General features: G+C 44.7%; 3 protein-coding genes and 1 pseudogene across 20 annotated transcripts in view; 2 read left to right on the top strand and 2 right to left on the bottom strand.

Moving 5' to 3' along the window:
- PRMT7 (protein arginine methyltransferase 7) overlaps positions 1 to 5,404 on the bottom strand; it is a 46,290-nt gene extending 40,886 nt beyond the window's left edge. For 10 of the 14 annotated variants that reach the window (XM_015541129.2, XM_015541130.2, XM_042970573.1 and 7 more), the window contains exons 1-3: positions 5,305 to 5,391; positions 481 to 622; positions 171 to 348 (exon numbers count right to left, since the gene is read on the bottom strand). In XM_015541129.2, the coding sequence (XP_015396615.2) occupies positions 171 to 265 (95 nt within the window). In that variant the 5' untranslated portion in view covers positions 266 to 348; positions 481 to 622; positions 5,305 to 5,391. Of the gene's footprint in view, positions 1 to 170; positions 349 to 480; positions 623 to 5,304 lie in introns of those variants that run through there. The other 4 variants (XM_042970570.1, XM_042970569.1, XM_042970571.1 and 1 more) reach the window with 4 other exon arrangements.
- A 54-nt stretch (positions 5,405 to 5,458) lies between these two features.
- SLC7A6OS (solute carrier family 7 member 6 opposite strand) lies at positions 5,459 to 15,691 on the top strand. The gene is made up of 5 exons (XM_007090337.3): positions 5,459 to 5,689; positions 5,814 to 6,101; positions 11,077 to 11,280; positions 13,738 to 13,858; positions 14,930 to 15,691. The coding sequence occupies exons 1-5, from the start codon at positions 5,495 to 5,497 to the stop codon at positions 15,058 to 15,060; spliced, it is 939 nt and encodes a 312-aa protein (XP_007090399.1). The 5' UTR covers positions 5,459 to 5,494; the 3' UTR covers positions 15,061 to 15,691.
- On the top strand, positions 7,659 to 8,395 carry LOC102950400 (annotated as a pseudogene).
- Positions 15,692 to 16,800: 1,109 nt separating the features above from the next.
- SLC7A6 (solute carrier family 7 member 6) overlaps positions 16,801 to 26,271 on the bottom strand; it is a 35,938-nt gene continuing 26,467 nt past the window's right edge. For all 5 annotated transcript variants that reach the window (XM_042968700.1, XM_042968699.1, XM_042968702.1 and 2 more), the window contains 4 exons: positions 22,974 to 23,070; positions 20,291 to 20,440; positions 19,996 to 20,179; positions 16,801 to 19,550 (listed from right to left, as the gene is read on the bottom strand). In XM_042968700.1, coding sequence (XP_042824634.1) covers positions 19,456 to 19,550; positions 19,996 to 20,179; positions 20,291 to 20,440; positions 22,974 to 23,070 — 526 coding nt within the window. In that variant the 3' untranslated portion in view covers positions 16,801 to 19,455. The remainder of the gene's footprint in view (positions 19,551 to 19,995; positions 20,180 to 20,290; positions 20,441 to 22,973; positions 23,071 to 26,271) is intronic.

Here is a 26,271-nt window from a genome sequence, read left to right as displayed (position 1 = left end):
ATTCCCACACAAACCTACCTGGCTGAGCAGACCTGCTCATGACCAACATCTGCCCTGATCAGAAGCACTGGGTAAAGCTTATTCCACATTTGGACAGGATTCTAGGGCTCCTACTTTGAGAGCCAGTGTCCCCACCCAGCTGCAACCAATAGTGAACACGCCCTTGTTACCTTGCAATCTCCTGGTGGTAATCATAGTGCTCATCCTCTTCCAGCCACTCCACAGAGCCAGTGGTTGGATTGGCCCGCCCGCAGAAGACCTTCATGGTGCCAATCAGCTTCTCAGTTTCACCACAGAAAAGCAGCCTTGCCAGCTCACTTCTTGTGGACAGGTCTAATCATCAGAAATCTATTCACATCATAATGCCCAAAATGTAGAGGAAAATAATTTTAAAGACAAAAAAAAAAGGAAAAAAATCATAAAATGGACAAAAGCATCAAAGCCAATGAAATTATTTGTTAATCGGTATTTTAGGGGCACCTGGGTGGCTCAGTTGGTTAAGTGTTTGACTTCAGCACAGGTCACGTTCTCCTGGTTTGTGGATGCGTCCAAGGCCTAAGCTGGGTTCTGCACTGACAGCATGGAGCCTGCTTGGAATTCTCTCTCTCTCGAAATAAATAAACTTTAAAAAAAAATTAGTATTTTAATCTTTCCCACAAGTTATTTGGTTTTACATTCAGCATGTAACATCAAAAACATCAAAAGCTATCTGGAAACTTTGGCAGTCCCCAGGGATTTCAGGTTAAATGAGCCTCACAGGTGCAACTCGACGCAGCCTCAAGGTAAAGGCAGATGAGAAGAGAAATAAAGCAAAGGAAACAGGTGGTTAACCAGAAAGGAGAAACAAAGAGGCTGGGGTAATGGGAAAAGAGTGCCACCAATACTGCCTCAGGATATTAAATAGTTTAAACACTAGTGCCTGGGTGGCTCAGTCAGTTAAGTGTCCGACTCTTGGTTTTGACTCAGGTCATGATCTCACGGTGTGTGAGTTCAAGCCCCACATCGGGCTCTGTGCTGACAGCTCAGAGCCTGCTTGGGATTTTCTCTCTCTGCCCCTCCCTGCTTGCTTGCTCTCTCTCTCTCTCTCTCTCAAAAATAAAGTTTTTAAACACTTAGTTTAAGGAAAAATACAAAGAGCAATTCAAGCAAACTAGGAAAACTTTCATCTAAACAAATATATCACAGCTATAAGTGTGGATAATCCAAAAATATCATGTTGAGCCAAAAATAAATAAGCAAATCACAGAATACGTAATGATTACATTTTTATAACATTTATAATTATGCCGAACAAGAATATATTTTTAAATTTTTTTAATGTTTATTTTTTTTATTTTTGAGACAGAGAGAGACAGAGCATGAATGGGGGAGGGTCAGAGAGAGAGGGAGACACAATCTGAAGCAGGCTGTCAGAACAGAGCCCGATGCGGGGCTCGAACTCAAAGACCCTGAGGGGCGCCTGGGTGGCTCAGTCGGTTGAGCGTCCGACTTCAGCTCAGGTCACGATCTCACGGTTCGTGGGTTCGAGCCCCACGTTGGGCTCTGGGCTGATGGCTCAGAGCCTGGAGCCTGCTTCCGATTCTGTGTCTCCCTCTCTCTCTGCCCCTCCCCCATTCATGCTCTGTCTCTCTCTGTCTCAAAAATAAACATTAAAAAAAAAAATTAAAAAAAAAAAGACCCTGAGATCATGATCTGAGCCGAAGTCGGAGGCTCAACCGACTAAGCCACCCAGGTGCCCCAAGAACAATATATTCTTCAGGGATCACACTAAAATGCATAGCAGGGAACAAGGATAGTGGTTACCCCTAAGAGGAAAGGGAAAAGGCTGGGATCAAGGAGGGCCATACAGGGAGCTTCAAAGTAATAGTACTGTTTCTTCTTAAACAGGATGGGGAAGTGCCACCTGGGTGGCTCAGTCGGTTAAGCATCCAACTTTGGGTCAGGTAAGTTCAAGCCTCTGCATTCTGTGCTGAAAGCAGAGAGCCCACTTTGAATCCTCTGTCCCCCTATATGTCCCTCCCCAACTTGCACAGGCTCCTTCCCTTCCTCTCTCTCAAAAATAAACATTAAAAAATAAATAAAACTGGGTGGTGGGAAGAAAGATGTTCATGATACTGTCCTCCTTTATGACTTACCATTTTTAATAATGATTACTTGTTACCTACTCAATATTTGATTTTAAAAGTAATTTTCTTTTAATTTTTTTTAACATTTATTTATTTTGGGGACAGAGAGCATGAACGGGGGAGGGGCAGAGAGAGAGGGAGACACAGAATCAGAAGCAGGCTCCAGGCTCTGAGCCATCAGCCCAGAGCCCGACGCGGGGCTCGAACTCATGGGCCGCGAGATCGTGACCTGAGCTGAAGTCGGACGCTTAACCGACTGAGCCACCCAGGCGCCCCTAAAAGTAATTTTTAAAAATTCTTCATCGAGAGATGTCTGGCTGGCTCAGTTGGAAGAGTGTGCAACTCTTGATCTTGGGGTTGTGAGCTCAAGCTCCACATTGGGTGCAGATTAAAGAAATAAAATTTAAAAAAATTCTTCATCTTAAAAAATCCTTCAAATTCTCCAGATTCATCTTGTATGCCCTATTTCTGCAGAGATCTATTTCTGACAGAGAAACACCACAGCTCAAAGTCTGAAGGCACCTGTCAGCAGGTATGGGCTCTACCAGCACCCTCCCTCCTACCTTCAGAAAACCTCAAGTGTTCTACACTCCCCTTCATTTCTTGTTAAACACTGATCTATCTTCAGGAAACCTTAGAAAAAATGCCTACTCCATAGGTCCCTAAACATCCCTGAGGCATTTTACTGACCAGAGTTATTGCCTTTCTCTCAAAGTTATTTAGACTAAACACTTAATTCTCATAAAAGAGGATGGGGAAAAATCTTTTCTTAAAAGACTCAGGCAGTCAGTGGTCTGGTTCAAAGTAGTCAATTTGTCCTTCAGTGAAACTCTACTTCTAAAATCTCAGTATTACTCACACTCTCTTCTAGTGGCTCCCAAACTTTCTGGCAACACCAGAAAGAAATATACTTTACATAAAGACACAACACACACACGTACATACAAACTTTCACTAGTGTTTAGCCATTCTATGGGCAAAGTCCTTTGATACATTCTACTGTATTTTTTTTTCTTTTTTTTAAGTTTACTTATTTGAGAGAGACAGAGAACACATGTGTGGGGAAGGGGCAGAGACAGAGGATCCAAAGCAGGCTCTGCACTGTCAGCACAGAGCCCGATGCAGGGCTCAAACTCATGACCTGAGCTGAAATCAACAGTCAGGCGCTCAACCTACTGAGCCACCCAGGTGCCCTGATTTTTCTTTTTAAATTGATCATGATCCACTAAACTGATTTCACAATTTTTTCAATGTTTATTTTACTTTTTACTTTGAGAAGTATTTTTCAATGTTTATTTTTGAAAGGCAGAGAGAGAGGGACACAGAGGATCCAAAGCAAGCTCTGCACTGTCAGCGCACAGCCTGATGCAGGGCCTGAATGCACGAACCGTGAGATCATGACCTGAGCTTAACCAAATGAGCCACCTAGGTGCCGGATTTCACAACTTAACTGAGTTGCAACCTACAGGTTAAAAAGTTTTGCCACAATCAGCTGTGAACCTCTCCTATGTTAATTTTTTTAAAGAGTATCTCCAACTATCAGAATCTGTAACGTGCTTTAAAGAAGTGTGTCCAAAAAATGCCACAGTAGAAAGAAATAACCATATCTGGCTGAATGTTCAGGGAAGGCTTAAAAGATGGCTAGGATTTAGATGGGCATGGGAGGGAGAGGGCACTTCACCAGATCAGACTTAGACAGTCATGTACCGTTAATAAACCAGTTTAACTGAGGTGAAACTGAACAAGAGGTCAAACATATCAGTGAGGTACATACAGTGCAGAGTCCTAAAACCCTTATCCTGTGGGCCATGTGAGATCAATTCTGAAGTTATTTAAAGGTTAAGAGTGTAATACAGAACTCTAATCTATGGAATTTCCTTTTTGTCTGTGCTGTTGCTTAGGCTATAAATAGGACTATAGTTTTTTCATAACTTAGAGAAGTTACTAGTTTCATATAAGTTTAAATAAAGGTTGCAGATGGGAACCATGTCCTGTAACCTCTTTGAGTACTACACATCTCCTATGAATAAATCCCTTTTATTATTATGACTTGTCCTCTCCCAAAAGGACCTCACACTCCAGATTCAGGAGCTATTTTGACCCCCTCCTCATTCAAAAGACCTGTGAACTCACATGATAGTTTATAAGGCTGGAATGGAAACCACCATGCCAAGCCCTAAATGGATTACCAACCAGATTTCAGAGCAGATAGCTGCTTCATTCATTCAAATTTTAGTAAAATTTATACAATATCAGACACTGCGTTAGGGACTGGAGAACTCCCATAAGTAAAATAAAGGAGCTCTTTATCCTCCAAGGGATTAGATTCTAATAAGGGAGAGACTAAATATACAATCACAAACTATGTGAGTGCAAGAAAGGAAACAGGCAGGGTGCTATGAAAGAGAATTAACAAGGTTAATTGTTAGACTCTGAAGAAGGTGGCAATTAAGATGCTACAAGGTAAGAGAGAAAAGTAGTGCTTATGTTTCCGGAAACCTTACCCCTACTTTTCCAAGAAAAAGTCCTAAGGGAAAAAAGACCTGTGTATATAAGCAAGACTGACAAAAGCCGGAATGACTGAAGCACTTCCAGCAAAAGTATCGAGAACGATAGATTAAGCGTGGGCTACTGTAAATCACACTGGACCATGCCAGCTTCGGAAACGCGTTTGGATATTGTTCTCACTCGCTGGAAACCACTCAAGGTCTTAAGCACAAAAACGTCCACGTCAGATGTACGCTTTTACAAGACCCTTCTGACTAGCGTGTGGTGAATGGACTGGTTTCCAACTACTCAGAACACAGTGACTGGGAAAAGCGAGCCCATCAGCAGTTCCCTGAATCAGAGAAGCGTGGGTCAATTAAGGATGTGATGGCTGGAGCTCCATATGATTGCGGTTCGAATTTCTGTAGCTGAAGGGAGACGCCAAGTACTACAATCCAGGTCCCCGTAGAGGTCACCCTACAGAGTCGGGGCCCAACCGTATCCCAGTTTTCTTGCCGGCCCAGGCTCTCCCCACCGCCGCCCAGTGCAGACTCTAGAAAGGTCCTCGAGAGACGCATACCCCGGTGGCCTAGAAAGCCCACGTCAGGCCCGTCGGCCAAAGCCGCTGGGCTGACGGCCGGATGATGGCGGCACCCGGGACTCTAACTGCAACCCCACCTTCCCTACCTACCCATGCGCCTCACCCTCAGCGGGAACCGCTCCGTTCACTTCCGCCGCTACCTCCACCACGCCGAAGCCGGCGTACGGGGGCGGGATCTCTCAGGGCCCGCTGAGAATGCTGGGAGCGAGGCCCGGAAGCGGAACTTAAAGGCTCTCCCGTCGTACCCCACGGGTTCCCAGAGTCCTCCGCGACAGCCAGTATGGAGGCCGGGAGGACTGCAGTGCTTCGCGTGAAGCGGAAGCGTAGCGCAGAGGCTGTCGAAGCTCTTGTCCTCTCTTGTAAGCGCCTGCGGAGGGGCGGCGTCGAGTCGGTAGCCCAAAAGACACCTCCCGAGGATGTGGAGAGAGAGCCAGAGAATAATGTCTTCCAGTTGGTGGCCACCGTGCGCTCCCAGGTATTGGGCGGGATGGAGCCGATGTCTGAAGGGGATCTTAGGGCGCAAATGGGGGGAAATTGTATCCCTGACCCCTTGACGAGCCGCCTGCTTACCCCGGCTGCTCTTCCCTACCACCTCCCAGGAGGAGCCAGTCCAGGAGCTCGTTCGAGCCGCCCTGCGCCCTTCCCGGGGCAGCCAGCAGCGTATCCGCCGAGAACTCCGCGCTTCGGCTCGGGAGATCCGACAGGAGGGCCGCTACAGGGTGATTTCTAGCCGCCGATCCTCAGGAATTCCGTCGGGTAGCCTAGAGTCCGAAGACGTGCCGGGAAACCCAGAAGCCACCGAGGACGGAAGCTTCCAGCTGTTCGACCTAGTCCACGAGGAAGGAGACCCAGAGACCACCGCCGCCGCCGCCGCAGTCTCCTCCAAAGTGAGTAGCCGCCGGGAGCAGAGCGCTGGCCTTCCCGCGGACAGATAGTGCCAGGGTCTGGGCACTTAGCACACAGTCAAGAGGAGGCACACAGCTTCGCCCTACTGATGAATGAATGATCTATCAGCCGAGATAACCTCCTTTTACAGATTAAGTTATTCATTCAACAGTATTTACTGAGTGCCCACTATGTGTCAGGCATTGTTCTTAGGTTCTGTGGATATAGCTTTGTGGATTTAACATTCAGGTAGAGGAGAGAAACAGAAAGCAAATTTAATAAGGGCTGTACAGGGAAGGGGGGGCAGGAAAAGATTGGTTCCATTACAGAGAGGGTCTCAGAAAATGACATTTCAGTGAGGACTTGGAGGAGGTGAATGGCAAAGTACTGTGGATATGTGAAGAAAAGGCAGTTTGGTGTTTTCAAGACCAGTGTGCCTGGAGCTCAGTGAACTCTGGGAGAATAATAAGGAATTTGGGAAAGGATTCCTGTTAGACCCTGAAGATACTTTTAATTTTTGTTCATTTTTGAGAGAGAGCGGGAGCAGGGGAGGGGCAGAGAGAGAGAGAGGGAGACACAGAAACCAAAGCAGGTTCCATCCAGGCTCTGAGGTGTCAGCATAGAACTTTATGTGGGGCTCAAACCCACGAACCCCGAGATCACGACCTAAGCTGATATCAAGAGTTGGACACTTAACCGACTGAGCCACCCAGATACCCCGACCCTGAAGGTACTTTTTTAAATTTTTTTTTTAATGTTTATTTAATTTTGAGAGAGACAGAGACAAAGTGTGAGTGGGGGTGGGGGAGAGAGAGAGGGAGACACAGGATCCAAAGCAGGCTCCGAGCTGCCACCACAGAGCCCAACGCGGGGCTCAAACTCACAAACCGTGAGATCATGACCTGAGCCGAAGTCGGTCGCTTAATCGACTGAGCCACCCAGGCGCCCCTTGAAGATGCTTTTAGGGACACATTGCCTTTCACCCTTAGCTGGGTAATTACTGGAGGGTTTTGAGCAATGTAAAGATAAAACAGATGGAAAAACTCATCAAAGGAAGGTTAAAGGACTAGTTCTCCCTAGCGAATCAAGTTTGAGGCAGATTTAAGTCTAGAATGCAAGTCTCTTCACATTTAATCCAGTGTTCTTTCCATTGTTAGATTTACTAAATTTGTTTTGTACTTCAGTTCCAAAAAACAAAGGCTACCTGTATTCAGACTATAGAAATAGAAAACTCTCAAACTAAAAGGTTCACCCCCCATTGATTTAACAAAAAAACTTGGGGCGCTTGGGTGGCCCAGTTGGTTAAGCCTCTCACTTTGGCTCAGGTCATGATCTCATGGTTCGTGAGTTTGATACCCACATCAGGCTCTCAGCTGTCAGCATAGAGCCTGCTTCAGATCCTCTGTCCCCCTTGCTCTCTGTCCCTCCCCTGCTTGCACTCTCTTTCCGTCTCTCTCAAAGTAAACTTAAAAAAAACTTAATAAACTTCACTCTTCACTCCTTTTAAAAGTTAAAGTTTAAAAACTGAAATTTTAATTCCAAATATATCAAGCAAAAAATATTTCATCATGATGCTGGTATACTTGGATAACAATTTGTGCATGATGATGACAGCCACATCTTTTACCAAAACTAATTGAAAACTGATTTATGAGTTATAAGTCAAATAGCTTAAAAAGTAAACCAACGTTCGGTGGAATTGAATCAACCAAAGAGCTCATTCAATTTTAAAAGAAAAACTAGTATGTAAGCTGATGAAGGATGTGAACACAGACTTCCCAACAATGCAATAAAAACTAAACACATCAAAAATGTTTGCATATCAGAGAGCGGGACATCCGGCTTGCCAGTGGGCATCTTCAGTCTCCATGTGAAGAAAGCAATTTAAAAATGGGTGACGTTGAGAAAGGCAAGATTTTCGTCCAAAAGAATGCCCCGTGCCATTCTGTCGAAACGAGAGGCAAGGCAAACACAAGACTGAGCCAGATCTCCATGGTCCAGTGGGTGCAAGATAGGTCAGGCCCCTGGATTTTCTTACACAGATGCCAACAAGAACAAAGAAGCCCTGGGGAGAGGTGACACTGATGGAGATTTAGATAATCGCAGAAAGTACATCCCTGGAACAAAAATGATCTTCACTGACATTAAGAAGACAGAGAAAAGGACAGACTTGATAGCTTATCTCAAAAAAAGAGCTACTAAGGAGTAGTAATTGGCCACCGCCTTATTTATTACGAAACAAAAATGCTTCATGTCTTTTTTTATATGTACCATAAATATTTTTTTAATGTTTATTTATTTGGAGAGAGGGGAGGAGTGCAAGTGGGGGAGGGGCAGAGAGAAAGGGAGAAAGAATCCAAGGAGGCTCTGTGCTGTGAGTATAGAGTCCAACAGGGGGCTCAATCTCACAGACCAAGAGATCATGACCTGAGCCAAAATCCAGATGCTTAACCGCCCCTCAGGATTGTCTTTTAAACAGCTCTTCAAAAACACAGCTGTAGAATTAATCACAGGTTTAAAAAAATGCTTGCCCATAGTAATTATCTTTTTAAAAATGGATTTAAACTGAAAGCAAACTTGGGGTTTTATGTCTACTAGACTAGCAGGGGAAAGATTGATAGCACTGCTGGCAAGGCTAGATTAAAATGGTACACAATTGTAGTGCTTACAGTTGATGCAAGGCTTTTGGAAAACAGCATGGCTTTATTTATCAGCAATCCTAAAAATAGCTTAGAACCTATTTTAAAACTACTTCAATTTATTTTTTTATTTTTATTTTTTTTAATGTTTATTTTTGAAGGAGAGAGAGAGACAGAGTGTGAATGCGGGAGGGGCAGAGAGAGAGAGAGAGAGACAATCTGAAGCAGGCTCCAAGCTCTGAGCTGTCAGCACAGAGCCCAACACGGGGCTCGAACTCACAAACCGCGAGATCATGACCTGAGCCAAAGTCAGACGCTCAACCGACTGAGCCACCCAGGCGCCCCTATATATACTTTTTAAAGTGAAAAAGTTCAGTTCATTTTATCTAGTGATCTCAACCCCAGGATTTATCCTAGGGAAATAATTCAGAAGCAAACAGCTATGGTCTTAACAAAAGCTACTCTTGGTTTACTAAGTAATTACTGTGCATTAAGTACTATGCTAAGTCCTTACTGTGTTTTCTTTTAATTTAACTCCTTTAATTCTCATGCAAACCCTATGAGGTAGGTGTTTTATCCCCATTTTTCACATGCAGGAAACACATTCATTGCAGCATTGTAGATGTAGGCTAAAAAACTGAGAAATTGACATACACAACTGCCTGCACCATTAAAGTGATAACCATGAAGACTGGCAAGATAGTATGTATGTTTATACCAGCATACACATAGACTAGACTAAAGAATAATTTTTCTTTTATAAAAATGATAGATGTTCCTTATAGAAATTTTGGAAAAATATAGGAGGGGTGCCTGGGTGGCTCAGTTGGTTAAATGACTAACTTCAGCTCAGGTCATCATGATCTCACGGTTCCTGGATTTGAGACCAACGGCAGGCTCTGTGCTGACTGCTCAGAGCCTGGAGCCTGCTTTGGATTCTGTGTCTCCTCTCTCTGCACCTCCCTGGCTTGTGCTCTCTGTCTCTCTCAAAAATAGACAAACATTTGAAAAAAAAAAAAAATTTTTTTTTTTTTTTTTAAGAAAAAATACAGGAAAGTAAAAAGGGGAAAAAATCACCTATTTTACCCCCATCACAAAGGTAATTGGAGTAAAATCAGCTTATTGTCTTCAGAGTATAAAATCAGCTTCTTGTCTTCAGAGTATGGCATTTTTCTGTTTGCTAGTCTTTGTAAATATTTTAATGGCTGCATGATTTGCTGGACTAAGGGTGGGGGGCTTATAAATGGGAGCCACAACTTTGCTTGTGAACAGTTTTGAGGTTGGTCAACAGCCTGCACAAAAAGTGACATCTCTAGTTCCTTTTGACTTTGGAGCAAGAAAGAATTAATTCTCTTCATCTTCTAAGTCTGGTCTCCCTTTATCTGCCTTAGCTATGCAACATTCCTCCCAATATGGTATCTGGTTTGAGCTACACAGCCTCCTCCGATGAACCCTTTGAGAGGGGTCATTTGTAGCATGCCCCCCTGGGTTTGCAAATTGACCTATGCTACTCTGGATGACACAGCCTGTTGCCCTGGAGTACCTCTTCCCTGGGCAAGTTCTATTCTGGGGCAATCTATCCTGAGCTATTCTTTCTAGCAGTAGGATTATAGGGGAGTTCACTCCTGGTTTGTGATTAAAAGTGGGAGGGACATCATTAGGGCACCTGGGTGGCTCAGTCACTTAAGCGTCTGACTTTGGCTCAGGTCATGATCTCACAGTTCATGAGTTTGTGCCCCACATCAGGCTCTCTGCTGTCAATGCAGAGCCCGCTTCAGATCCACTGTCTCCCTCTCTCTCTGTCCATCCCCTGCCTCACACACACACTTTCTCTAAAATAAACATTTAAAAAAGAAACTTAAAAAATATTTATTGAAAAAAAAAAGTGGGACATCATTGTGGGCAAGCCAGGTGGTGGTAGTCATGAATCCAGGAATCGCCTTTAGACCCCTGTAGGAGGTAACACAAAATGCAGATCCCTAAGGGGAGAACATCATACTGAAGGAGCTTAGAAGACGTGGGGACAAGACCAGCCAGCTCTGCTGGCCCTCTTCTCAGGCCCATCTTTCCATGTGCTCTCTTCTGTCAGCCAAGCACAAAAGGACAGGAGCCTATAAGTATCTATTTCAAAAGAAAAACTACACATTAAGTTTTTAGAGATAATTGAGTTTTTAATTTCATTGCTAATTAAGAAGAAACTAGTAGGACATGGGAATAAGAATCTTGAATTTAACATAGACAACTATAGAGAGGCTTCTTTCACTCAAATCTTAGATTCCTCCTTTTGGAACATCAATGGTTTAGATCATGTATGTATTATCTCTTGATTTCTTTATAGATCTCTGACCCAGATGTGATCCTCTGCAATTCTATAGAGTTGATCCGTGAGCGGTTGGCTGTATCTGAGGATGGACCAAGAATTGGGCACCAGGAGGAACAGAAGGATGACTATGTATATGACATTTACTACTTGGAGATGGCCACTCCAGGATGGATTGAGAACATCCTCTCCGTGCAGCCCTATAGCCAGGAGTGGGAGCTGGTAAGGGGACCCATGAGGATGAGGGGCATGAGGTAGCCTAAGCAATTCTCTGGTCAGGATGCTTTGCATCCACTGGGTTCAAGGTTGTTCTTACCTCTTCTTGTTCTTGCTTAAATGGAAACATTTATTCTAAATGCTTCCTGGGAACCTGGGTTTAGTGCAAGAAATTTTGGGAATGACGGTCTACATTGATAATGTTTGCTCTTAATACATCTTTTATAAGGTTTGCAATATCATTTTTAACATTTATACCATCCACCCTTGGGGAAAAACATGGGGACTTAAAGAGAAAATAAACCAGAAATTCTTAAACATGAACGGTGGGGCGCCTGGGTGGCTCAGTCGGTTGAGCGGCTGACTTCGGCTCAGGTCATGATCTCACGGTCCGTGAGTTCGAGCCCCGCGTCGGGCTCTGTGCTGACAGCTCAGAGCCTGGAGCCTGTTTCATATTCTGTGTCTCCCTCTCTCTGACCCCCCCCCCCCCCGTTCATGCTCTGTCTCTCTCTGTCTCAAAAATAAATAAAACGTTAAAAAAAATTTTTTTTTAAATAAATAAAAAATAAAAAAAACCATGAATGGTAATAAAAGCTTTTTTTAAAATTATATCTTAAAAGGGGGGGATCCTTGGATTAAGAAAGCTAACATCCTGGGGCACCTGGGCGGCTCAGTCAGTTAAGCATCCGACTTTGGCTCAGGTCATGATCTCACAGTCGTGGGTTCGAGCCCTGCATCAGGCTCTGTGCTGACAACTCAGAGTCTGGAGCCTGCTTCGGATTCTGTTTCTCTCTCCCTCTCCCTCTCCCTCCCTCTCCCTCCCCCTCCCCTCCTCCTCTTCCTCCTCTTCCTCCTCTTCCTCCTCTTCCTCCTCCTCCTCCTCCTCCTCCTCCTCCCCCTCCCCCTCCCCTGCTCACGCTCTGTCTCTCGGTCTTTCAAAAATAAATAAATGTTAAAAAAAAAAATTCTTTTTTTAAAAAGAAGAAGAAAACTAACATCTTGACATCTTTATTTATTTTTCTTAGTGAGCTCTACATCCATCGTGGGGCTCACACTCATGACCCCAAGATCAGCAGTCACATGCTCTGCTGATTGAGCCAGCCAGGCGCCCCTTGACATCATTATTCTGTTTTGTTTTTTCTTAAGTTTGTTTACTTTGAGAGAGAGATAGAGGGCGTGCCCCTGCACATGAGCAGGGGAGGGACAGAGAGAGAATCCCACACAGGCTCCTTACCGTCAACACAGAGCCTGCCATGGGGCTTGATCTCATGAACCGCAAGATCTTGACCTGAACCAAAATCAAGAGTCACTTAACTGAGCCACGCAGGTGCTCCTGACATCCTTATTATTTTTTTCCACCAGCGGGGGAGGGGCAGAAAGGGTGGGGACAGAGGATTCAAAGCAGGCTCTGCACTGACAGCATCAAGCCCATGAGATCATGGCACCATGAGATCATGACCTGAGCTAAAGTTGGATACTCAACCAAGCCACCCAGGCATTCCAACTCTTTTGTTGATATTGTTTGTTTATTTTGAGAGAGTAAGAATGTGCAAGCGGGGGAGAGGCAGAGAGAGAATCCCAAGAAAGCTCCATACTCAGTACAGAGCCTGATGTGGGGCTTGATCTCACAACCATGAGATCATGACCTGAGCCAATATCAAGAGTCGGACACATAACCCACTGAGCCATTCAGGCGCTCCAGACATCATTATTCTTAAAACAAATTCTAAAATGGTGGAAGGCATATTTATCCCATACCTACACTGCAACCATAGTCTCACAGTCACGCACCCACCCTGGACCATTGCATAGCTCCTCTTCCTGCCCTTACACTCAAGTTTTGGTTCTGATTTTTGGCATCACCCATAATCCATTTAATCCCTCTCCCACCTGGCTATCCTAAAGTTTGAAGATCACTGCCATCACCTGCTCAGAGCTGTCTCTCCTCCCCAGCCTGGTGTGTTCCCTTCGGGTGGAGTTCATCCTATCTTATCAGGATTGTAATGCCTGGAACTGGACTCTGAGTGGGGAATAGGGCTGTTGTCACTATCTTGTAGCCTAAGGTTACTATAGCCTCTTGTGCAGCAGATTCAAAGCAGCTCCTAGGCTGCCTCATTTTCACACAGCACTCTTAATTTTTTTAATGTTTTTTTTTTTTTTTTAATTTATTTTTGAGACAGAGAAAGAAAGAGCATGAGCAGGGGAGGGGCAGAGAGAGAGGGAGACATAGAATCTGAAGCAGGCTCCAGGCTCTGAGCTGTCAGCACAAAGCCCGACACGGGGCTCGAACTCACCGTAAGATCATGACCTGAGCTGAAGTTGGACACTTAACCGACTAAGCCACCCAGGCGCCCTTTTCACACAGTGTTTTTAAATGATCTCTCCAAGTTGGTCTGCTAATAGCTTCCCCCCTATAACCTTAGAGGTTTTGATTTATACTCATGATTGTGTTGAGATGTGCAGGTGAATGATGACCAGCAACCAGAAGACATTTATGAAGATGATGATGATGAGAATAGTGAGAGTAACTGGCGCAATGAGTACCCAGAGGAGGAGAACAGTGATGGAGATGAAGATTCCAGAGGTACATGGGTGGCAGTGTTGGATGGGAAGGGACTGGTGGGATCTAAGACTGAGGTGTGAGCACGGTTCACTTACATCTTAACTGGCTTTCCTTCTCTACCATTCCCAGCAGCTCACCCACAAGCCATTGGAGCTCTAAGAGCCCCAAAGACCAGTGTTTCCAGGGGGCCTACTGGGGTTTTAATCTCAGTCAGGCCTGGGTTCGAACCCTTGGTTCTTTCATGGCCTATCTATGGGTCTTGGAGACATAGTTAATGGCTCACTGAGCCTCACCCTGTCTCCAGAACAGTATTGCACTAACTTTAGTGATTGGGATGAAGGGAAACATCTAGCTCAGTGTCTCTTCTCTCGCTCAGTCAGGAAAGTATTGGAGAGGTTTGCCAGTAGGAGCAGAGCTAGGATTTTGACAAATCAGTTATATAACTTCTCAAAGAAGTTGCTGTGTTTATACCATTTTGAGGAAGCTGCAACACAGGCATGGTACCCTGGGGAAGGAAGAAGGAGAGATACTCTGATGATAAAGTTCCTTCAGTGATTATGTTCTTTGTGCCAACAAAAAGAACTTCTTGGTCTCTGTTAATGGAGGAACAATTAAACTATGGAATATTCTTTTGGGGAAGTGCCTGTGATATGTTGAAAAGGGCAGACATGAAACTATATTTACAGTATGACTACAACTCTTATAACAACAACAACAAAAAAATCCTATACTTAGGGGGAGAAATGAAAAAATATTCCAGTGTTGAGGGACTTGGTTTAGGTGGTAGAGAAACAGGGTTGCCTTTTTTTTTGTTTATTTTTGAGAGAGAGAGCACAAGCAGGGCAGGGGAAGGGGACAGAGAAACCAAAGGGGCTCGAATTCACAAACCGTGAGATCATGAACTGAGCCGAAGTAGGATGCTCAACTGACTAAACCACCCAGGTGCCCTCCCCTGCTTTTTTAAATTCAAATTTCTCTTCACTAAGCAAGTATTTTAGAATAGAGAACAAAAAACCCAGACCTTCTTGAGATGGTAAAGGGTTGTCGTGGCCACCTAGAAACTCAAACAGCCCATTTCTTTTATCATTCTAGGCTCTGATGAATACGACAGCTTCAGTGAAGAGGAAAGAGGCAGCAGCAGACCACAGATGTGGAGCAAATACCCTTTGGATGTGCAGAAGGAATTTGGCTATGATAGTCCCCATGACCTGGATTCAGACTGATGATCCCATGAGATTCTATCACAGGCCCTTGAGGGCTCTAACTGTAGCTTCAGCCACCCTAGTAACATCCTTGGGTTTCTTAGCTTAACAAGTAGAAGGGAAAACCCATCTCCAACAGCACCCTCCTACCAGTAAAAACCTGTGCTAAAGGAGTGTGTCTTTTTCAGTAACAGTAGGGCCCCTTTGCCTCAATCAAAAGTGACTCTATAGTCTGGGGGGGAAAAATGCTGTAAAAATGATGCTTCCTGGCCTGGGGATTTTCCCATTCTCCTCCTACACTAAGGCCAGTAAGTGGAGGAGAGCCTCCTGTTTCCTCAGCACTAAGATTTAGCTTTCTCATACCACCCGGCCACCTGCCTCCAGTAAAAGCCTTTCTTTTGATGGAATCTAGAAGGGCTATAGTTGGTCCCTTATAGCAGCAAAGACTGGACAGTTGTGGCCATAGAGATGGAAGTAGAATCTGCTTGAGCTATGAGAGGTTTTAAGTTAACAGCTGTCTCTACCACCCTGTTTCCTGACTCTGATAATGGTTGTAAAGACTGCTGTCTTCCTTTGGCAGTGGTGCCAGAAAGAACAGGATATGTATGAATGTGATACTCTTATGTTTAATAAAAACTAACTTTAAAAATAGGAGCAAGTCATTCCTTGAAAATCTTTTAGTTTTTATTTTTTTAGAGAGAGTGAGTGGGGGAGGAACAGAGGAAGAGAGAGAAACTTAAGCAGTCTCCACAATCAGCGCAGAGCCCAATGCTGGCTTGATCCCACAACCCTAGGATCATGATCTTAGCCAAAATCAAAAGTTGGATGCTCAATGGACTGAGCCACCCAGACACTCCTCAAAAACCTTTTTTTTAATATTTTTTAAATGTTTATTCATTTTTGAGAGAGAGAGACATAGGGTGAGTGGAGGTGGCCAGAGAGAGGGGGAGACACAGAATCCAAAGCAGGCTCCAGGCTGCAAGCTGTCATCATAGAGCCAGACGCAGGGCTGGAACTCACTAACGATGAGATTATGACCTAAACTGAAGTCAGATGCTTGACCAACTGAGCCACCCAGCTGTCCCTCCTCAAAAACCTTTTAAATCTGAATGGCTTTACATGTTTTCCCACTGTACCTCCCATCTCCTATCCCCACCCTCGACCAAAAATGGGCGGGGGGGGGGGGGGGGGGGGGCGGGGGGGGGGTGGTTAGTGAGACAGCTTTCAGGATTGACCTTAGACACTAAGGACTTCAGTCAAGTGAGGAAAAGAAAAGCATATCCTGAACTTAGCTTTCCAATGAGAAATGTTAACTACGCACAGTACTCACCAAAAAGTGATTAACGGAACTTGGACTCCCTATAAGCAAACTCTGTCCCTACTTCATTCCATACCACACATCTTTGCTCTGAGTTGGCATTTATTCTTCTAAGAGAACACTGTCCCATAGAACTTCATGCACAATTACATTCTATATCTGTACTGTACAATAGTAGCCACTAGCCATATGTGGCTCAGCTCTTAAAATTTATGATTAGTGCAACTGAGGAATCAATATTTTTAAATTTAATTAGCTATATGTAGCTAATAGTTAACTGTACCGGATAGTACAGGTCTAGGAAAATAATACACAGAACCTTTGATTCAAAATGTGCCTTCTTGCCCTGTGGCACGAACACCCATCACATGGAAAGATGAGTTGCACAGGGATGTCTTCTACCCACATCTTTTGTAATTTCTTAAGTATCTCTCTTTTTCTAACCTGCCTCCACCCATTCTTTCACTTTATGTTCATTTTGTGGGTCTTTCCTATATTCCTAGATTTATGTTAAACCTGCCAAAGTGATTAAATTCCGTATGTACTCTTGTGGCTACAAAACCAACAAAATGTTAGTTTACCATCCTAACTATCCACAAAGGTACAATTCAGTGCTGTAAGTAACAGGCAGCAATTTACATGTGTAATACTAGTCATCTTAGTCTCCTGTAGGCATAGAAACAAAGGATTAAAAACTACTCAGTGCCATTATTATGTGCTCACTGCTGTTTCTATACTCATTAAGGTTTGCCAACATTAAAGGACTGACAACCTCACATACTGTACCTACTGCAAAAGGGATTAGCACACCAGGAGAAGGATTGAAGGAGATGAACAACAAAGACCTTGCAGAAATTTAATTCCACCACAAAGCTTGAGTGCTGTAGGGAGTCTCTGGCTTCCCTCCCACAGATGGGTTCCTGGGTGAAGTCTGTATCCAGCACAGAGGGGAAAAATGCAGGTGCCATCCAGTAATGAGAGGGGGATGACATGGCTCACTAAGCTTGTATGGGGTCACTTAGGGTGTGAGGCCCATGCTTCCCCCAGGAGCCAGTGGGGGGCAGCAAGTTCTTGGGACTAGCTGGTCATTTACTTCAGTGGAGAAAGCTAAAACCTTGGTCAGGGATCCTCAAGACAAGCACACACCACTTCAATGATTAGCTCCAGAGGATCCCTGGGAAAAGTGCCATCTTGCCTCAGACAGGAGTCAAGTTTACACAGTCTAGGCAAGTCAGCCTTTGCACAGACTCCCTATTGCCCCAACCCATGACAGTAGGAATGTCCTCTCATTTTCTCATCCATGCATGCCCTGAACCGAAGACAGCTGTGCTCATGCTCCCCTGATTGTCTTTATTGAGCAAGTATGACCAAGGCCATTCCCCTGACTGCGACTGGGGCCATTTGGTGGAAAAGAATGATCAGGAAGGGAGATTGCCTCATTCTTGTCTTTACAATTGACCAATTCTAAAACCAAAGGATAAGAAGTCCAGGCAGGGGATGAGCCAAGTCTGCAGGTTCCTCTGGACCCAGGATGACAGTGTCTGGACACATCACAGGACAGTTGTACAGTCCACCGCAACCATGGCTGTCCATGAGGGAACGAACATCCATTAGGCCAAATCTGCTCTGGCCTGACCTGGATGCTAAAGCACAGCCTGAGCACCAGAATTAGTTGCTTCCAATCACGCAGTCTGCTGAGGAGCCAGATTTGAGGATGAAGCAGCTTTTTCCCCCCTAAGTCTTCACTTATCTCCACAGGGAGAAAATAGAGGTCCACACAAGTACCAAGCTCTTCCTGAGACTGCAGGCCCACCAAACCTCCAGCAAGCGGAGGCAGACAGGACAGGTATGCACTATCCCGATGATCCACACCAAGACAGCTCGGAGTGTAAACAGAGCCCAGTGTTGGGGATAGAAGAGGAGCATGCAGCGTGATGTGAGGTTTTCAGAAAAGGGAAATGACCACTTCTAGCACCAAGGTGGGCTTGTGTGGGTCTGCACAGCATCCCTCACACCGGCCCTTACAGAAAGAAACAAGCTATTTGGTGGCTTGGGTCCATGAGATGGTCTCTAAGCCATTGACAGCTGAGAGAATTCAGGTAATCCACTTGAATTCTAGAACAGTTCATGTCCTCTTAAAGTTCATACCAGAAACCCAGAAATTTACCTTCTATCATCTAGAACAAAGACCTAAGGTCTCAAGTAAAATAAAGGATTATCCTTCAAAATAGCAGTATTACCAGACTTCTGACTCATGAATTTGTTCATTTGTCCTTGCTGATTTGAGCCAGGTGCTTGTAATCTGTGACCTATTGACTAACGTGTAATTGATACATGAGTTTAAAAAAATCTTTAAAGTTCACCTTTGCAGCTAAGACTCAACAGAAGAATGTGCTAAAACCAAAAAATCTGTGGTCTGAGTCTGATCCACCACCACACAGAGACACCTCTAAGGGCAGAGGGACTCAGTTTGGAGTAACTTTGAATTTTTAAACACAATCAGCCTGTGGCATTCGGTAGATGAATGAACACCAATGCTTTGCTAGAACTGGGGTTCTGGATTAAATAATATCAATAAATAATGGAATACAGCCGTCTTTCCAGGGAAAGATTTTGAGTCACAGGAAGAAATGATAGCATTTTAGGCCTCTACAGTCAGATGCTTGGACCTGGTCAGAGGAAAACTTGCCATAAAGCAGCCCCTTTTGTAGAGACCTCTGATTCAAACCTCAAATATCAAATTCAGAACCACCAGCCACAGCTATTAACCTAGCACTTCCTTTTCCCCAGTGCAACTTGCCAAGTGTTTGGTAAGCTGTACCTACTCACCAGAAACAAAACTAAACAACTATTCCCCTGACCCCAAGCCCTCCCACCACCACTTTCTATACAGTTCCCACCTTCAGGCTGGCCTCAGACCCTGAGTCTGCTCCCAATGAGACTGACCACCAAAGCAGGCCATTGGCCCTGAGCCCCCTTACATAATGTGGCCCACAGGATCCTTTAGAACAAGAGAGTTGGGCCTGTACAGTCTTGTCATCTGGACTTTGGTGGCTGTGGCTGGTCTTCCAGGCCTCAAGGGACATCACCTCTGGCCTCTAGTCAGTTTTCCTTTCAACCTTTTTCTCTTCAGCTACATCAAGCTCGGTCAGGACACAAAAGCAAAGCTGCTGGGTGACTTTGGTGATAGCAGCTAAATGAAAATAGAGAACAGAATTCAGCAAACTGATGGTTAGCTACAACCCCAATATGAACACCACAATGTTGATTAAAGCACATCTATGGCCCCCTCCCACTTGTCCCTTGGGTATCCTGTGCCAGGCTTTGCCTCTTAACCCCATAAGCCTCACTGTCCTCCATTCCATGCCCAACCAGAAAGTGATGCATGACTCCCCATCTCCCCACATGGATTACACTTTCAGGAGGGAGTGTTTTAAACCAAAAATAGGACTCTAAAGTTAGAACTAAAGTGCTCATGTCACTGAGAAGTCACGTGGTCTCCAGTACATCACTAGTATAGGGGAAGCTTTTAGCCACCACTCCCACCTCTGCACACATCTGTGTGTGCACGTGCGCATACACACACACACACACACACACACACACACAGGCAGTGAGTGATGGGCAAAGAAACTTACCCAGGACATTCCGAATAAGGAGTGGCCTCTGGGACTCTGGCAGATAAACACCCACGAAATAGACAGGAACCCCGGAGAGGGCAATCCCGATGCCAATGAGGGAATTGATGGTGTCACTGAATAGAGGCACAATCACCAGAAACACAGAGCATGTGCAGAACACGATGGGAAAAAACAGGCTCAGCTGAAATGGAGGGAGGTGAGATATGAGGTAAAGCACTATGCGGGAACAGGGTACAGAGAAGTCACCTACAGGAGATGGCCCACCCCTCCTAGTCTGTCCACAGTCACTGACCTTGAGAGGCCGGAGCCGCTCAGGCTCCTTCCAGCGAAGATAGAGCTGTCCAGCAACAGACAGGCCCACGAAGAACCAGTAGCTAAAGCTGAAGTAGTTGATGAGCAGGAAAACATCTTCCACAGTGAGGTAGATGAGTGTCATGGTACACTGGAGGAGGAGGGGATGGGAAGGAGGAGTGGGCATTGTCACCAACAGGCCACCCCAGGAGACTCCAACCACCCAGCAATCAGTACGAGATCTGCCGTTCATTGCTGATTTAGCTTACCAGACTACCTCCAGTTCTTTTCAGTGACCCCTTGGCATCAGATAGGTCAATTCTCTGCATTAACCTTCAAGGTGGCATCTCTCCCTCTTCTGTTGGCTCTTCCTATACACAATGCCTCCCTTCTTTTTTGCAAGCACTTCAATAAGAAGCCAGACTCCTTTCCCCTTCTGATGGCAGATATTTAGGCCCTCCTCACTTTGATGCATCAACCTCAACATGAAACACACTGCCCTCTGGAGACCATCACTCCTGAGTCCCAACTACCTGGCTTAAAAATGGAGGAAATGCCTCCAGAACCAACTCACGGTCCTGGGGTCTTAGAAATGTAGATTGGCAAAATGGATTATACCCCTGATAAAAGAGGTATGACAGGATTTGCCCTCTGGAACAAAAAAGTCCTAGAAGACAGAATCAGGGACTAGAGTCCTGGGAAAGGTCAGATTTACTTAAACTTCAAAAATATGGAGTTTCCCCATTTAATCTTTTCACCTATTATCAACAAAGGATTTAAAACAAAAAGAGCCCATTCTGGGGATAGAAGGGGGACTGTATTGAAAAAAGTGGGGTGAAAGAGGATTCAAAAACAAGATGTCAAATCTCCCCTAAATTTATAAATTCAATGCAATCCCAATAAAAATACTGAGAAGATTTTATGTTATTTTGACAAAATAACGAAGTTCATAAAGAGAAATACAAATGTAATTGCCAGGAAAACTTCAGGGGGGAAGAAAAAACTATAGAAGTATCCTTAGTCCCTCTTTAGATTTCAGAAATTCAGGGCGCCTGGGTAGCAGAGTCAGTTGAGCCTCCGACTTCAGCTCAAATCATGATCTCGTGGTTCATGAGTTCGAGCTCCACATTAGGCTCACTGCTGTCAGTTGGGAGCCCACTTCAGATGTTCTGTCCCCTTCTCTCTCTGCCCCTCCCCTACACATTCCCTCTCTCTCTTTCTCTCTCAAAAATAAATAAGCATTAAAAAAAATAGTTTTTAGGGGCGCCTGGGTGGCTCAGTCGGTAGGCGGCTGACTTCGGCTCAGGTCATGATCTTGCGGTCCGTGAGTTTGAGCCCCGCGTCGGGCTCTGTGCTGACAGCTCAGAGCCTGGAGCCTGCTTCATATTCTGTGTCTCCCTCTCTCTGACCCTCCCCTGTTCATGCTCTGTCTCTCCCTGTCTCGAAAATAAATAAACGTTAAAAAAAAAATTTAATAAAAAAAAAAGAAGTAACCAAACCTTCATTAAAAAAAAAAAAATAGTTTTTAGAAATTCAGTACAAAGCTAAATAATGAAGGTTGGTGTTAATGGAGAAGATAAGTTGAGCTGATGATACTACTTAAGGGGTATGTAATTGTACTTGGTACATATGAAGCACCCTAAAAATTAGCTATTATTTTTATACGAGAATAATTTTAAACTGTGGATAAATGGATTATTTAATAAATGATATTGGTATGGCTGGCTAGCCATTTGAGAAAAAATTAAGTGAATTCTCCCCCCCTTACTCCATACACTATAAATTCCAGATGAATCCAAAATTTAAACTTAAGTAATGAAACCAGAAAATAACTAAATGACAAAAATAAATAAATAAAACTGTCCACCAAATCTTGGAGTAAGGTTTCTCAAGGCCTTTGTTGGCCTTCATATACATAATACCTTAGTGCAAATGAGAAAATGGCAGTCCTACTTCAGGTCTTTTCTCATTTGTTAGAATACTTTCATAATTTACTGATTTTGTTAGAATAAAATGCTTTACTGCTATCTACTGTATATAAATCTATGATGTCTATAGTATGAATAGAGGCCCCTAGGTAGTTGGTATACAACTGGACTGGCTTTTCTAAATATGCTTTCATTAAATTAAAAAAAAAAAAAAAGAGCTAGAAAGGAGGAGAAGGAGAAGAAAAGAACTACTGACAGAAAAGATAGATAAATTTTACAAATTCATTTTTATATTCTTTTGTACTGTTTCCTTCTCTAATATAATTGTTTTACTTAAAAAAATTTTTAATGTGTATTTATTTTTGAGAGAGAAAGAAACAGAGTGTGAGCATGGGAGGGGCAGAGAGAGAGAGAGAGAGAGACATGGAATCTGAAGTAGGATCCAGGCTCTGAGCTGTCCGCACAGAGCCCAATGTGGGGCCCGAACTCACGAGCTATGAGATCATGACCTGAGCTGAAGTTGGATGCTCAACCAACTGAGCCACCTAGGTGCCCTGTTTTACTTTTATATTTTTAAAAAAGTTTAAGAAAAGAGAATAAACACTAAGAGGCTTGGAAAATATCTTAACTGACCAAGCCACCCAGGTGCCCTTTGGCTTGGGAAATGTCTTAAGAAGCTGCTATACCTCCCACCCAGTCTTCTCATAATGTCAGCAGGGGGACTACAATCCCCACACCCACCCCAGCAGAGCTTACATTGAACAATAAAGCAGGGATGGGTGTAAAACGCTCAATGTGGATCATGGACAGTACATCTGGGAGGTGGCCCTCACGGGAGCCCACGAAGAACAACCTAAAAGGACAAGAAGTGTGTCAGGATGATCCTTTCACTTAGCCATGCAGCCATACTCCTCAGACAAACTAGGCTCAGAGCTCCAGAAAAAAGCAGGAGGCAGTATCTCAGGAGCATCACACGCTCTCGATGCATGCCCAACCCAACCTACCCTCACCCTCACCCCAACTTTACCCACAGATGTTTCCAACCTCCAACCATGGGTACGGTACTTCAACATTATCCAGGCACGTCCTACCTCACTGTTGGCCATGGACAGCCGCCAGCCCCTCAGCTATAAAACCCACCAATCACCCAATGAATGCCTCACCCTCCCATCACTCACTGGCACTCCAATCCATTCCACCAAGGGTACCTCCACTCTATCACCCCACAAATTTCATACTTAATACAATGGCTGTTTAAAGAAGGGCAGCCAGGGGCGCCTGGGTGGCTCAGTCGGTTAAGCGGCCGACTTCGGCTCAGGTCACGATCTCGCGGTCCGTGAGTTCGAGCCCCGCGTCGGGCTCTGGGCTGATGGCTCAGAGCCTGGAGCCTGCTTCTGATTCTGTGTCTCCCGCTCTCTCTGACCCTCCCCCGTTCATGCTCTGTCTCTCTCTGTCTCAAAAATAAATAAATGTTAAAAAAAAAAAAATTAAAAAAAAAAAAGAAAAGAAGGGCAGCGAGCTCTCTCTATCTTCCTCGAGCTCCTGATATATGATAGGACAGGACAAGCCTGGGGCTCAAAGAGACAACCCAGGCCTCCTCTCTGTCCCCAAAGAGCCCTACTGATTAAGAAACAGAGCAGCAGAGAAATGAACCACAGACCAGGGTGTACAGCATCATCATGGAGCACATGGCATTCACCAGGCTTGGGTGGGCTGGGGGAGTAAGAAACCTTACAAGAGATAACCATATCTGGGCTGGGAAGAAGAGTTGGAGTTTGCCAGAAGGTGAGTGGGTAGGTGGGAAACAGCACAGGCAAAGGCAAAAGAAGCTTGGAGGAGTGAAAGAGGGTGGCCTCCTTGAAGGTTGGTACTAGAATGCCTGCAGTCCCAGGATAAGGTGTGTGAGGAGACAGCTGGAAAGAACTTGCACACAGGCCATGCTGTGGAGTCTAAACAAACAATGAGAGTCAGCTGTGGCTCTGAAGTAAAGGCCTGACAGGATTTGACACAGAGACTCTGGGGGCATCATGGAAGCCAACTAAAGGAGGGAGAGGCTAGGGTATAGGGAGAAGGCCACACAAGAAAGCAATCTGTGACAACTGTCCCATAAGAGAAGAGGCCTGAATGAGGGTAGACACCCTGGCTTAGGAGAGAACAAGACATATGTGACAACCGCAAGTAAATTTGGTGATACATTACATGTGTGTGTGTATATATGTGTGTGCATGCATGTACATGTTTGAGTTGGAAGAAGAGGGTAGACACCAAGGGAAAAATAAAGAGGCCACACAAGGAGAACTGATAGCACATAACATCACAACTAGAGACAAAGCACAAGTGGAGTGCATTGAGATACCTGTGGGCCATCCAGGTGGAGCCACAGGAGTTGAAGATAGCATCTGGAAGGGTCATAGGGCAAGATATTGGGAGTTGGCTCACACGAGGTTAATAATTTGTGCTAGGTAGAGAAGAAATATGGTAGAGGGGATGCTGGAAGGGGACATAATGTCCTGGTGCAGCAAAGGTGTCTAGTACAAAGACAAAGACAACTACATAGGTAATAAAGAAAAAGTGAGAAGGTAAGACAGAAACAATTGTGCATTATCTTGACATCACTGCAGTCCCCTTTATATGCAGACCCTTACTCTCTGCATCCCCTATCCCCACCCCCATCCTGTCAATGCCACAATATAGCTGAATGAGGTTAAAAGGCACCTACCACTTAAATATTTTAAGAAGACTGTCAGAGCTGGGGCACCTAGGTGGCTCAGTCAGTTAAGTGTCCGACTCTTGATTTCAGCTCAGGTCATGATCTCAAGGTGTGTGGGATTGAGCCCCACATCAGGCACTGTGCTGACAGTGTGGAGGCTGCTAGGGATTCTCTCTCTCTCTCTCTCTCTCTCTCTCTCTCTCTCTCTCTCCTTCTCTCTCCCTCTCTCTGCCCCTTCCCTGCTCTCTTTCTCTCTCTTGCTTTCTCTCTCTCAAAATAAGTAAATAAACATTAAAAAAAAAAAAAAAGAGCGGTGTCTGGTGGCTCAGTCGATTAAGTGTCCAATTCTTGGTTTCCACTCAGGTAATGATCTCTGAACTCACAGATTGTGAGTTCAAGCCCTACCTGGGGCTCCGCACTGACAGCGCAGAGCCTGCTTGGGATTCTCTCTCTCTTTCTCTCTCTGCCCCTCCTTGCTCATGCTCTCTCTCTCAAAGATAAATAACCTAAAAAGGAAGGAAGGAAGGAAGGAAGGAAGGAAGGAAGGAAGGAAGGAAGGAAGGAAGGAAGGAAGGAAGGAAGGAACAGTGCCTGGGCGGCTCAGTTGGTTAAGCATCTGACTTCGGCTCCGGTCATGATCTCAGTTCATGGGTTTGAGCCCTGTGTCAGGCTCTGTGCTGACAGCTTAGGAGCCTGAAGCCTGTTTCAAATTCTGTGTCTCCCTCTCTCTCTGCCCCTCCCCTTCTCATGCTCGGTCTCTCTCACTCCTTCTCTCTCTCAAAAATAAAAAAAAAACATTTAAAGAATTAAAAAAAGAAGAAGAAGATTGACAGAGCCAATTGGGATGTCTTAGGAATCAGTAAGGGTAAGGCTATAGGAAACACCATCTCTGGGTGGGGTAACTTGTTAAGAGTCACATCTGGTGCAACCCTGGCCACACCAGGCTGAAGCAAGGGAAGATGACACCATACTGTTTTACAAGACTTTGATTTCTCTATTATTCTGGTTACCCTAGGGAGACCCCAGGTACATGGACTGGGGAGTCAAAACTAGTAAGAAAAATAAACAGGATGAAACTATTTTATTAGTTCATCTTATCTGTTCATGCAGAAAGTATCTATTGAATATCTATTACACTCCCAGTCCTGGGACAGCAACGTTTATAAGGTGAGTGGAAGAGAAATCGGGAAAGAAGCCTTTCTCTCAGATATCAGAGAGTCACAGAGTCACAGGAATAGTTTCCGAAGTAGAGGGTGGTAAGCATCACTTGCTTTGGGGATCCAGTAGGATAAGGACTAAAAGCAGGCTAAGAAGGAGGTCACTGGTACACAATGTACACAGGTA

This window comes from Panthera tigris, chromosome E2 (assembly GCF_018350195.1).
Source record: "Panthera tigris isolate Pti1 chromosome E2, P.tigris_Pti1_mat1.1, whole genome shotgun sequence".
Taxonomy (NCBI): Eukaryota; Metazoa; Chordata; class Mammalia; order Carnivora; family Felidae; genus Panthera; species Panthera tigris.
This window is presented reverse-complemented; position numbering and strand designations above follow the sequence as displayed.